General features: G+C 38.3%; 4 protein-coding genes across 9 annotated transcripts; all 4 read right to left on the bottom strand.

Moving 5' to 3' along the window:
* Positions 1–813: 813 nt before the first annotated feature.
* LOC114319004 (uncharacterized) lies at positions 814–4,734 on the bottom strand. Of its 6 annotated transcripts, none has more exons than XR_014338928.1 (5): positions 3,679–4,734; positions 2,780–3,578; positions 1,910–2,008; positions 1,693–1,773; positions 814–1,154 (listed from the first exon to the last, which is right to left on the bottom strand). XR_014338928.1 is itself a non-coding variant. In XM_082884482.1 (3 exons), exons 1-2 carry the CDS (start codon positions 4,732–4,734, stop codon positions 2,799–2,801), a joined length of 1,836 nt encoding a protein of 611 aa, XP_082740608.1. In that variant the 3' UTR covers positions 820–2,008; positions 2,780–2,798. The 6 variants fall into 6 exon arrangements, 1 of the variants encoding a protein (XP_082740608.1); XR_014338927.1 differs by having other exon boundaries at positions 820–1,468; XR_014338925.1 differs by having other exon boundaries at positions 1,693–2,008.
* Positions 4,621–8,974, bottom strand: LOC114318976 (disease resistance protein RUN1-like). The gene is made up of 3 exons (XM_082884484.1): positions 8,498–8,974; positions 4,858–5,165; positions 4,621–4,758 (listed from the first exon to the last, which is right to left on the bottom strand). The coding sequence occupies exons 1-3, from the start codon at positions 8,972–8,974 to the stop codon at positions 4,749–4,751; spliced, it is 795 nt and encodes a 264-aa protein (XP_082740610.1). The 3' UTR covers positions 4,621–4,748.
* Positions 5,283–8,326, bottom strand: LOC145797404 (uncharacterized). Its single transcript, XM_082884481.1, has one exon. It carries the CDS (start codon positions 7,606–7,608, stop codon positions 6,670–6,672), a length of 939 nt encoding a protein of 312 aa, XP_082740607.1. The 5' UTR covers positions 7,609–8,326; the 3' UTR covers positions 5,283–6,669.
* On the bottom strand, positions 8,497–10,619 carry LOC114302663 (disease resistance protein RPV1-like). The gene is made up of 2 exons (XM_082884483.1): positions 10,004–10,619; positions 8,497–9,590 (listed from the first exon to the last, which is right to left on the bottom strand). Exons 1-2 carry the CDS (start codon positions 10,495–10,497, stop codon positions 8,975–8,977), a joined length of 1,110 nt encoding a protein of 369 aa, XP_082740609.1. The 5' UTR covers positions 10,498–10,619; the 3' UTR covers positions 8,497–8,974.
* Positions 10,620–10,722: the final 103 nt, after the last annotated feature.

Raw genomic sequence — 10,722 nt, forward strand, 5'->3', positions numbered from 1 at the left:
TGTTGGCTACATATTTTGTAAAAGCCAGTTACAGTTCGACACGTGGCAGAGTAAGGGTAATAAAGGAAGGTTATTCAAGCCTTTAATCCCGATCGTACACGTGGCAATAAATATTGATCCTCACATGATCTGAGTAACACTAGATCAATAACGGGGTGCAAGATGACATATCTTCAACGGTTACTCATATTCAAATTCAAGTACAAGAGGGAAGCTTAACTGCCAGTAATGGCGTAATGGAACTACTTGTAAGGAAGCATGATCAGCGATCATGGAGGAGCAGTTCGACGGTTCGAAGTGCAGTTCGAAGGTCATCACTGACAAGTATAAATAGCAGGAGAGCCCCCAGAAAAAAGGAGGGACTCAGATCATACAAATCAGTCATTTACTTCATATATTTTCTTTTCCAATCTTTTACATTTCCAGTCTTTAAATACTTGTTCTTTAAATACCTGTTCTTTAAATACCTGCACTTTAAATGCCTGCACTGCACCTCGATTCATAGGAGTAGCTTCAAGTAGATTCAAGTAGATTCAAGTAGATTGCTGTTGTAAACCTTTTCGAGGCTGAGTTCGGACCATTGTAAGTGTTCATTTTTATGAAATACTTCAATTGTTCTTCATATTACTGTTATTTCTATTAATTTCTCCTAAGTCAATCCACCAGTAAAAGTCCTCTTCATTAAGGCTGAAAAGAACTAAAACACAATCGTCTGATAATTGGTTGGCAATCACAATTTCTGTAAGGACTGATTGATCCTTACTGGCACGCTCACATTCACAAAAATACCCTTCGAAAAGCCAAAAAGCCAACATATATATAGATATACAAAAGTACAACAAAAAATTTGCTGTATCATCTAAAAGCAGCTTTTGCCTTTCTATGGGCTTACACCAACAACAATCCTAGGGACTTTTGTAATACGAATATACTCAACCGTATTAGAGAACATCTTAATATCCTTAACAATAGACCGCCGATCCAAGCTTCAGCTGATATGTATCTGTTAACAGTCTTGACATTGTGATCTACAGAACTTCAAGCTGCATCAAGACACGCCTTGGCTTCTACCGTAGATGCCGATAGTGCAAAGAAGGCTGCAGTGTGCACTGTAGTCTGTCTATCAAATTCATCCAAAGCTACCCAAGCTCCTCCTACAAGCAAAGTATCCTTCATCCATGAGCTATCAATAATGATCCTGTGTACGAGGCCATCAGCAATCCAAAGAGAAATGGTAATAACAGAAAAGGATTTAGGGCAATTAGCTTTGTCTCCCTAATGATCCAAATTGGGTGGTTCTAGGTGTACAACAATGAGGTTAGAAATCTTTGATGAGTTCAATTCTGAACTTATCTATTTTAGAAATAGACAACAAAGATCCATTCAATTAGAAGCTCACTGATGAGTTGGATCTTGTCCAGTTACCCTTTGTAACTTCTAGTGTGTCTGTTGTGCTTGTACCTTGTACCTGTACCAACAATATTAAATTTACTCATAATGCTAGAATTATTCCGTCAAACTTTGTTTTCTCTGTTTTTCTGCTTAGATATTGTCCAGAAACTCTGAAATTATCAAATGGTAATAATTCTTCTCATCTTGTCACACGGCTGGACCCCTTGGGTTCTATGATTAAGCTATTACATTATACTGTTCTGCACATTGGTAAGAAAAATATAAAGAAGTAATATTTACCTTTGTTGTTCATATAGAGGCCAGTGTGCTGGAGTTTGAACAAGCAATCTTTCAATTTGTCTATTTCTACAATCATTTCCACTTCAAAAATGAAGAAAGTAGACAAATGCTCAAATTTTTTGTACCAGAAATGGACTATTTTTTGCCATTAATGTAAAGCAATTCCCACATCATCTAAAAGAAATGAAACACATGAAAATACTAGAATAGTGTCAACCATTGCTCTCCTACTATGAATGTCACATTCAGAAAAGGTCTTGCTTCCGCATATCTGAAAGATCTCGACCATGGCACTCTATTCCCAAATATTGCAGTCCTGTAAATGCAAACTTGAGTTACATTTCAATGTTTTGAATAGTTTTAACATTTTGGTTATCTTCTTTTCTTCTTTTTTCTTTTTTGTTTGGGAAATTGAACACAAAAACTTGTTTGGTAAATTGTTTTCGTTTTCATAAAAGTAGGATCGATTCCAAATCAAACATTTGAATATATTGACACGTGATTTTTATTCGTTGTAATGTGTTTCCTGCTAATGAGATTCTGTTCCATTTTTCTTTGATTAAAGTCATCCAAACATAGTCTAAAATCCAGCATCAAGGAAAAATTGTTGATTGAGAACTCAGAAATTCTCAACAACATTGAGACAAATAAATAAGATAAAAATACATCTATAGTGTTCAAAGTATGTGCACTATACTACTTTAGTCCTTCTAATCAAAATTTTATCAATTTCATCTCTAAAGTTTTCAATTTGAGTCAAATTGTTTTAATTTCAAATGGCTGTTTAAATTAACCTAATAATTATAAAATATACGAAAAAAGTTATACGAAATGCATACTTTAGGTACCATAACTATATTTTATTATCATTCTTTAAAAGTACATTTTAAATTAGATCCATTTGACTCCTTTGAAATTTATCCTAGCAAATATAATAGTTACATTTATTCTAAGTTTATTTTCTGGTGGTCCTTTTCAGTATTGTTATTATTATTTTCCTTGCTTGTAATTGAAGACATTTGCAGTGGAGTGTGTGAGTTGAAGACATTTTTAGTTGGTGCTAAGTTACTGAGTTCAAGGTACATACCTAGTCAAAGCTGCCAATTTCACTTGGTCCTAAGCCTTTTGCTATTGAGGTGGTCCTTCTCCTCTTGATCAAATCCGCCACTTCCACTGGGTCCTACTACTGCTGCATCATAGTCATTGTTGTCATCCCGTTTTCTCTTTGATGTAGCAGCACTAGCACTAGCATTAGCAACTTCTACTGATCTATCCAAGTCTCCATGGAACACACCCACACCCATGTTATCTTCAGGTCTGTATATAATAAATGCTGCTTCATCAGCTTTCTCGTATAGTAAATGGACACCGAACTTTTCCACGTCAACAACATGTACCCGTTCAAGTTCACCTGCACAGCATGTTGCTTTCCCACTATCATAAAGTACAAAATCCCTTTCAAGTCCTCCAACTGAGCATCCATGACTGACTTGAACTAAACAAACTTGAAATTCAATTCCACCCTCATTCAATTGCTCCATAAGATCTTTCATTAGTTCCAGAAAATCAGTGCATGGGAAATAAATAACTCGCACGTTTCCAGAATTCGCTAATCGAAAATGTAGTAGCGGTGTACAGCATTTTCCGATGATCGTCTGAGTACCAAGGCGCTTAAACGTCATCTTAAAAGAAAAGCACTCGTGGAACTTGGATTTATCCTTGATTACAACAGCAGCTAAAATAATTCCCAAGAACCTGCTGTTATACCAATGTGGAGGCAACTCAAAAGATATTGAAGAACCCTTACTCTGATGACTGAACCACTTTGGAATCTCACTCCCGGGCAAAACAATAAAAGAAACAGATTGTTGTCCACTAGAATTCCTCTGCACAATAGAGATTGGTCACAATGCTTGCACACGTGCACGCGCGCGCGCGCACACACACACACACAGACAGAGACAGAGACAGAGACAGAGACAGAACCTGAAATAGATTTGAAAGAAATTTTTCTGTCAGGATGTTGTTCTGCTTGTTCTCAACCAGTTTGAAGCAATTCATGAAGGAAAAGAGGTCAACATTTTTGAATGTGGATGGACTCAATATTGTTCTTAATGATGTGCAATCATCGGCTAGTATTCTATGTACTGATGATGAAAGCTCTGGCAGTTCTTTAAGCCTCTTGCAACCTTCCAAATGCAAGCCTGACAGCTTCGAAAGTTGATTCATGCTTGCAGGTAAACTTTCAATGGTGTTTCCACTGAGATTTAATTGTTGCAACGAGTAGATGTGGCAAATGGATGTGGGGATAGATTTTAAATTACAGTAACTGAGATCTAGTTCTTGTAAAGACTCTAACCTTGACAAAGCTGCTAGTTCCAAAGTCATGGAATTCTCTCTCCATCTAAGCAAAGTTGAAGGCAAGAAAAAAGAACTCCATGAATTAGATGTTAGTCCTTTACACCCCCCAAAGGATAATATTTTTAGTTTCTTTATAAGTCCAATGGAGGAGGGGACTTGTCTAATTGCAGTGCAATCTGCACGAAGCTCCTTTAAACAGTCCAGGAAACCCACATCTTGTGGAGGTTTGCCAACTTTGGAGCACCCAGAGAGGTCTAGACTTGTAAGAGCTTTCAACTGGCAAATGCTGTCTGGAATACTTTTCAAATTTTTACAATTGCTTAGATTCAATGAACCAAGACTGGTAAGATGTCCAACTGAAGGTGGAAGTTCACTTACACCAATCCCATCTAAATAAAGCTCTGATAAACATTTCATATATCCAAAGTTGACTGAAACGTTTTCAAGCTTTGAGCACCCAGAGACATTAAGAACTTCAAGAGATTCCAATTGAATGTCACTTGGAAGACTCTTGAGATTTTTGCAGTCCTTCATGTTGAGGCAAATAAGCGTTCTAAGAATTCCAATGGATGGATGAAGATAAACCAAACTTGTACAACCTTCAAGAATCAATATTTCAAGATTTGGGACCTTTGTGAAGTTTGGGCTCTTGGTTAGATATGTTGAGTGACTAAGATTCATGATCCTCAAAATGCCTAGATGTGGCTGAAGAAAAACAAAAAATAAAAAGAAATTACGAAAAATATACTGTGTCAAGGACTTTGCATCTTATTTAGAATAATTAAACACAATGCACATTCATACCATTGTTCCCTCCCAAAGTTGTTCAATGCTCTGCTATAAGTTAAGTGAAGTTCAACAAGATGATCTGGTTGAAATGTTGAAGGCATGCATTTCATAGGGTATCCGCACCAATCAAGATATCTTAACCTGTTAGAAAGATATTTGAGGTCTTCTGTGAGGTGCATACAACACATTTTGAGAATTCTCAAGTTCAACATCTTTGCAAAAGCTTTAGGCCTCAACTTCAATTCTTTCAGGCCAATGTCCTTGGGATCTTGATGTCCTAGGTCAGGAAAATCCACAGCTATGTCTTCCACTTTTTTTGTTCCCTAATAAGCACAAGCAAATAACAGCAACACAATGTTAAAAGGCTGACAAAATTATGCAGAATTAGCTTTGTTAAATAAATAAGTTCAGAGTGGTCATGCTTTTCTATAAGATCTCTGTTAAAATTCAATGTATAAAGAGAATTGTTTTTATTGATTGATATTTGTTGTGTTTACAATGAGTCCTATATATAGAAGATTAGAGGAGGTAGGTATGTAGTAGGTGGAGTAGATGAAGTGGGTGGAGTAGGTGTAGTGGTAGGTTTAGGTGAAGTGGGTGGAGTAGGTGTAGTGGTAGGTTTTGGTACATTTTAACAGCCCCCCGCAAACTCAAGGGGGATAGGAACTAACCAACTTGAGTTTGGAGAGAGTAACAAAACAAGAAAATAGACTAATACATAAAATAAAACAGGATAGGAGACACTGTATGGTCGTGTCAGACCGTTGGTGAAGGCACTGGATGGTTGTGTCATAACGTTGTAGAGGACACTGTATGGTGGTGTCATAACGTTGTAGAGGACACTGTATGGCGGTGTCAGACCGATGTAGAAGACAGTTTATGGGGTCATGTCGGACCGTTGTAGCAGACAATGTTGTGACAGTTGTTGTGACAGTTTACAGAGTCTTGTTGGACCCTTGTAGAAACTAACCGGAATCAATGTCGGGACAGTTTACAGAGTCTTGTCGGACCCATAAAGGAGCTAACCGGAATCAATGTCGGGACAGTTTACAGAGTCTTGTCGGACTCTTAAAAAGTCGCACCCTCAAAAGGTGTGCCCAATCTTTCAAAAGGCGTGCCATCAAAAGGCGTGCCATCAAAAGGCGAGCCCAAGTCATAAAAAGATGTGCCGGACATGATGGCGAGGCGCGTCACCACATTGGATTGCGCGCCCGTTTTGTCGTCTGGCGTCAAGTGGCGCGCGATGCGCGTGTCTGCCTTGGCTATTTAACCAAGGTTGAGACGGAGGCTGTGCAAACCAGTCTGAAACCGCCGAACATTTGCATTCTGAAATACTCTGTAAACACTCTGTAACCAATCCTTCTCTTAAAGTACCAGTCGGAAATCGCTGCGTCGCTGAAACACTCAGTAACCCAAAAAACATGGCCTCTTCTTCCCGTCCAGCTACCCAGAACATGGCCTCCTCTTCCCGTGGTCTGCTCACACTCTTTCCAGACCTGAACGAGTCCACAAGAGAAATAACTGGTGCGGTGGCCAGTGAACCTCAACCAAACACCTCTGGTTTTGCTCCGTTGAACTTTCCGATGCGGTCTGTGGAGCAAAAAATGGCGGTGCAAACTGATATTGAGGCCAATCAGTATACTTTGAAGTCATGTGTGGAAACCATGACTGCGGTGACAAACTTGTCGAACCGGCTACAGAGTAGGGCAAATGAGGTGCAGCAGTTAAACTCCCAGCTGGCTCTGCTCCAAATCATGTATAAGGATGCGCGAGCAGAGATAAGCGTGCTAAGGGCAAAAAACAAGGAGCTGAAGCGGAAGGCCACCGTTATGTTTCGATTTGGAGGGCCGCCATATGCTGCAGTGGAGGAGCAGGGAGTAGTGATCGTGCCCAGTGTAGTGGGAAACACGGAGGCAACACCGTCAAGGGCCGTCCAAGACGGAGGCAAGAAGAAAAGATCGGCGGAATAGGCGAAGAAGTGAGGTCGGTTGGTGGCCGGCTGCAGAAAAGAAAACAAAGCTTTTGGTGGTGTGTGGTGGTTTGTTGTTGTTGTTGTTGTTTTTTTTTTTTTTTTTTTTTTTGTGTGTGTAAAATTGTGATCGGGGTTGATCCCTGAGATGAATAAAATATGGTTTGGTGTGCAAAGCTATATGGTATGAATGGAATTGGAAAAAGATTAAAAATAATGTGAAAGAAAAATAAAGAAAGAGATAATAAAAATATATTTGAAATCAAAAATGAAAGATGGGGGAAATAAGGAAAGTGGTTTGGAGAAAATAAATAAAAATAATAGAGCTCGAAATCAAACGGAGGAGAGATGATTTTTTTTTTAATATAATATAATAAAAAGAGATATATATATATATATATATAATAAAGAAAGTGGGAACAACATGATGTCTTCGGGGATCGTGTTGAATGTGGCAGAGATGATGGAAGGCTCGGCGTGTTCCAGCTGCTTATTGATGGGGTTTCATCTCCTTTGTCTTTGTAGGACCCACAACTACTAACCTTAGAAGGTGCTGCAGCATCCTTGAGTGGCCCCCAACACTCCACCTTGTTGTATTCTGGAATGTTGGAGTGAAAATATACCCAAACCAGAGCTTCCTCTAATTCTGGATAGTTGTTGAACAAATTCCCATCTCCATGTACAAAGGCCTTCAAAACCACAGGGAGTTCCTTGGAGAAGATGAAGAATCTAAGCCTAGCACAGAGATCTAATAGAAAGTGGCCACCACTTACGTGACAGTGAACATGGAGAGACATTTTCTCCTGGACTTTCTTCCACTCTGCTACAACTTCATCTCTCTGAAACTTATTGTACCACCCCTGTAACTGAGAGTTGTTTATTGATTGAGAGATGGCCAGAGTGAGCTTAGAGGTTATATCACTATGTGTGAGTGTATAAGTTCTTGGAAGCTTCCCTGGATGCTTCTTTTCATCAACTCCTAGGAACAGAACCTGCAGCTTTGAAGCTTCAAAAATTGCGGGCCCAAACAACCTTGCAACAGGGACAATAGATTGGTGCTTCTTGGGTGATCTTCTTCCGTGGATGAAAAGAGAGCTGTTTTGGTGAAGTTGAGAGAGTGAGGAAGGCTTTAGCTCAGATAGAAAATTCCAGCGGGCAGCAAAGGCAAAGTTGCCGGCCGGCTGCCCGCCGGTGACAAAGAAATACAGGCTTAAATCTTATGGCTCTGATACCATGTTAAAATTCAATGTATAAAGAGAATTGTTTTTATTGATTGATATTTGTTGTGTTTACAATGAGTCCTATATATAGAAGATTAGAGGAGGTAGGTATGTAGTAGGTGGAGTAGATGAAGTGGGTGGAGTAGGTGTAGTGGTAGGTGTAGGTGAAGTGGGTGGAGTAGGTGTAGTGGTAGGTTTTGGTACATTTTAACAGCCCCCCGCAAACTCAAGGGGGATAGGAACTAACCAACTTGAGTTTGGAGAGAGTAACAAAACAAGAAAATAGACTAATACATAAAATAAAACAGGATAGGAGACACTAACCGATGTAGCAGAGGTTGTGGTGGTGCACAGTGCGCCATGAGCGACTTATACATGATACTGTGTATAACCCCCCCTCAAACTCAAATAGGTGTGAAGATAGAAACCTATTTGAGGTTGAAACAAAGGGATTGATAAAGCTGACCGTATTCTCCATCAGCACACGTGTCAAATCTTCTTGAAGCCACAACCTACTACACTGCCCAGGCTCTTTAGGTGATTTCTGGCGAACAATATACCACCCTAGTTCTTGTATCAAATCATGCATCATCAGCTTATTGTCTGAGAGAGTTACGAGAGACTTCTTAACAAGGACATCTATTCCAATAATTGGGTGGAAGCCACAACTATCAAGAATTTTTGTTACATCATTTTTGTTTTTCCCTCTGAAAAAACAAGCAATATCTAAGAATATTTCCTTGTCTACCAATTGTAACGCATCGTAACTTATTCTGAGTACTTGTTGAACTTCATTCAGAGGGCTTTCTTTCAGCCTGTTTAATGAACTTTCCCACTCATATTTGTTTCGACCACAAAGAAAAGAACCCAAAACTTTGAGAGCTAAAGGAACTCCTTTAGCATACTTTACTGCACGATGTACCAATTCTCCATAGTCTTTCATTTACTGGTGTTTCCCGAAGGCTTTTGATTTAAAGAGTTCTGTAGCTTCATATTCTCTTAATTCCTCAGCCTCATAAATATGTGCTATGCCATATCTAGTTAATGCATGTTGATTTCGAGTTGTTATAATGATTCTACTTCCAAAACCGAACCAATGATGCTCTCCTACCAATTTTTCAAGTTCTGTTGATTCATCCACATCATCGAGAACAATAAGAACCTTTTTACGGCATACCATGTTCCTTATCATACTTACTCCAGCACCAACACTTCCTATTTTCAAATCTTTTTCCATTAAGATTTCGGAAATGAGTTGTTCTTGCAGGGTTATCAGACCACTTTTTGCTGAAACTTCTCTAACATTTTCAATGAAACTGGAACCTTGAAATTGGGAAGAGATATGGTCATAAATAGCTCTTGCAATAGTTGTCTCACCCATTCCACCCATTCCCCATATCCCCACAGCACGAGCATCATCCATCCCTAATCCCAACGATTCAATCACTTTCTCCATGGGAGAATCCATCCCAACTAAGTCTTCAGAGACACTCGAGTATGTATGGTTTAATTTTCTAAAAAGTATCCCAACAAGTTCTTGGATAAACATTGATTCAGACCTGTAGATTTAGGGGAATAGTAAAACAAATAAAAAGAGACAAACATAAACAATTCAACTAAAATTTAAGAAACATGATTTCAAAACGTAACTCTGTCTGTTTTTTTAGATTATCTTTAATCTAGTTATATTTAAAAGTACAAAAATTGTTTTTTTTTATTTAATTTACTAAATACAAAAAATATATATATAAAAATTAAATACATCTTTGTAACTTTTTTTGTTTTTTATTTTTGTATTTTACTTGTTAAGTACATTTATATTATAGATTAAATGCATCTAAAAAATAAAAATAAAAAATTGACTAAAATATGAAAGACAAAAAAAGTGTTTTTGAAACCAAACAGAATTGAATCTTCAATCTAAATCATATAAATAAAAAGAGAGCAAAAGGAGAATATTTTAATTAAATACCTAACAATTGTATCACTAGGGTAAGGCCATCCAGATAAATTGGCAACTTGCTCCAAGGCATTCCTCCACCTTTGTACCTTCTCCATCCCCAATACTCCCTGTTTGGACACCAATTCCGCAAATCCACCCCCAAAACTCCCTGTTTGGCTTCGCACTTCCGATGGATTCACGTGATAGAAAATCGGATAAACAGTTGGGTTGCTGCATTCAAGTATCTCCACAACCTCATCAAAACACCATCTGGAAGAAGCATAGTTATTGGACAAAAGCACAATTGAAAACCTTGATTCTTGAATCGCTTTCCGGAGTTCCGGAGAAATAGATTTTCCTCTTTCGAGCTTTTCATCGTCTTTGAAGGTGTGAATTCCCTTATGAGCCAACGCTGTGTATAGATGGCTGACGAAGTTATCGCGAGTGTCTTCGCCTCTAAAGCTCAAGAACACATCGTATGTCCATCGAGATCGCGATGAAGATGGAACAACAGAGGAAGCCATTGTTAACTGTTTGGTTGGAAGATTTTGATTGATGAGAGAACAGAAATTACTAGTATCTCTCGTTTCTATACTCTGCACATTTGCGTTACTTGCGAGCTACTTGGCCTTTGTACAGAAGTTAACGTCTATGTCAAAGTCTGAAAGTTAATTTCCATGAAATTTCTTCCTTCGAAAAAAGCAAGTATTGTAATAATAATAATAATAATAATAATAATAATAATAATA

Source organism: Camellia sinensis, chromosome 8, assembly GCF_055761805.1.
Source record: "Camellia sinensis isolate YWXY chromosome 8, ASM5576180v1, whole genome shotgun sequence".
NCBI lineage: Eukaryota > Viridiplantae > Streptophyta > Magnoliopsida > Ericales > Theaceae > Camellia > Camellia sinensis.

What these genes read in the sequence shown, in the direction of transcription:
- LOC114319004 (XM_082884482.1), bottom strand. Translation starts at nt 4,734, where the DNA reads ATGAATCTTAGTCACTCAACATATCTAACCAAGAGCCCAAACTTCACA. An exon ending in TTCTTTCAAATCTATTTCAG is followed by an intron (nt 3,579 to 3,678) that starts GTTCTGTCTCTG and finishes TCTATTGTGCAG; the next exon opens with AGGAATTCTAGTGGACAACA.
- LOC145797404 (XM_082884481.1), bottom strand. Translation starts at nt 7,608, where the DNA reads ATGTCTCTCCATGTTCACTGTCACGTAAGTGGTGGCCACTTTCTATTA.
- LOC114318976 (XM_082884484.1), bottom strand. Translation starts at nt 8,974, where the DNA reads ATGAAAGACTATGGAGAATTGGTACATCGTGCAGTAAAGTATGCTAAA. An exon ending in GTGTGCTGATGGAGAATACG is followed by an intron (nt 5,166 to 8,497) that starts GTCAGCTTTATC and finishes TGTGCTTATTAG; the next exon opens with GGAACAAAAAAAGTGGAAGA.
- LOC114302663 (XM_082884483.1), bottom strand. Translation starts at nt 10,497, where the DNA reads ATGGCTTCCTCTGTTGTTCCATCTTCATCGCGATCTCGATGGACATAC. An exon ending in CCTAGTGATACAATTGTTAG is followed by an intron (nt 9,591 to 10,003) that starts GTATTTAATTAA and finishes CTAAATCTACAG; the next exon opens with GTCTGAATCAATGTTTATCC.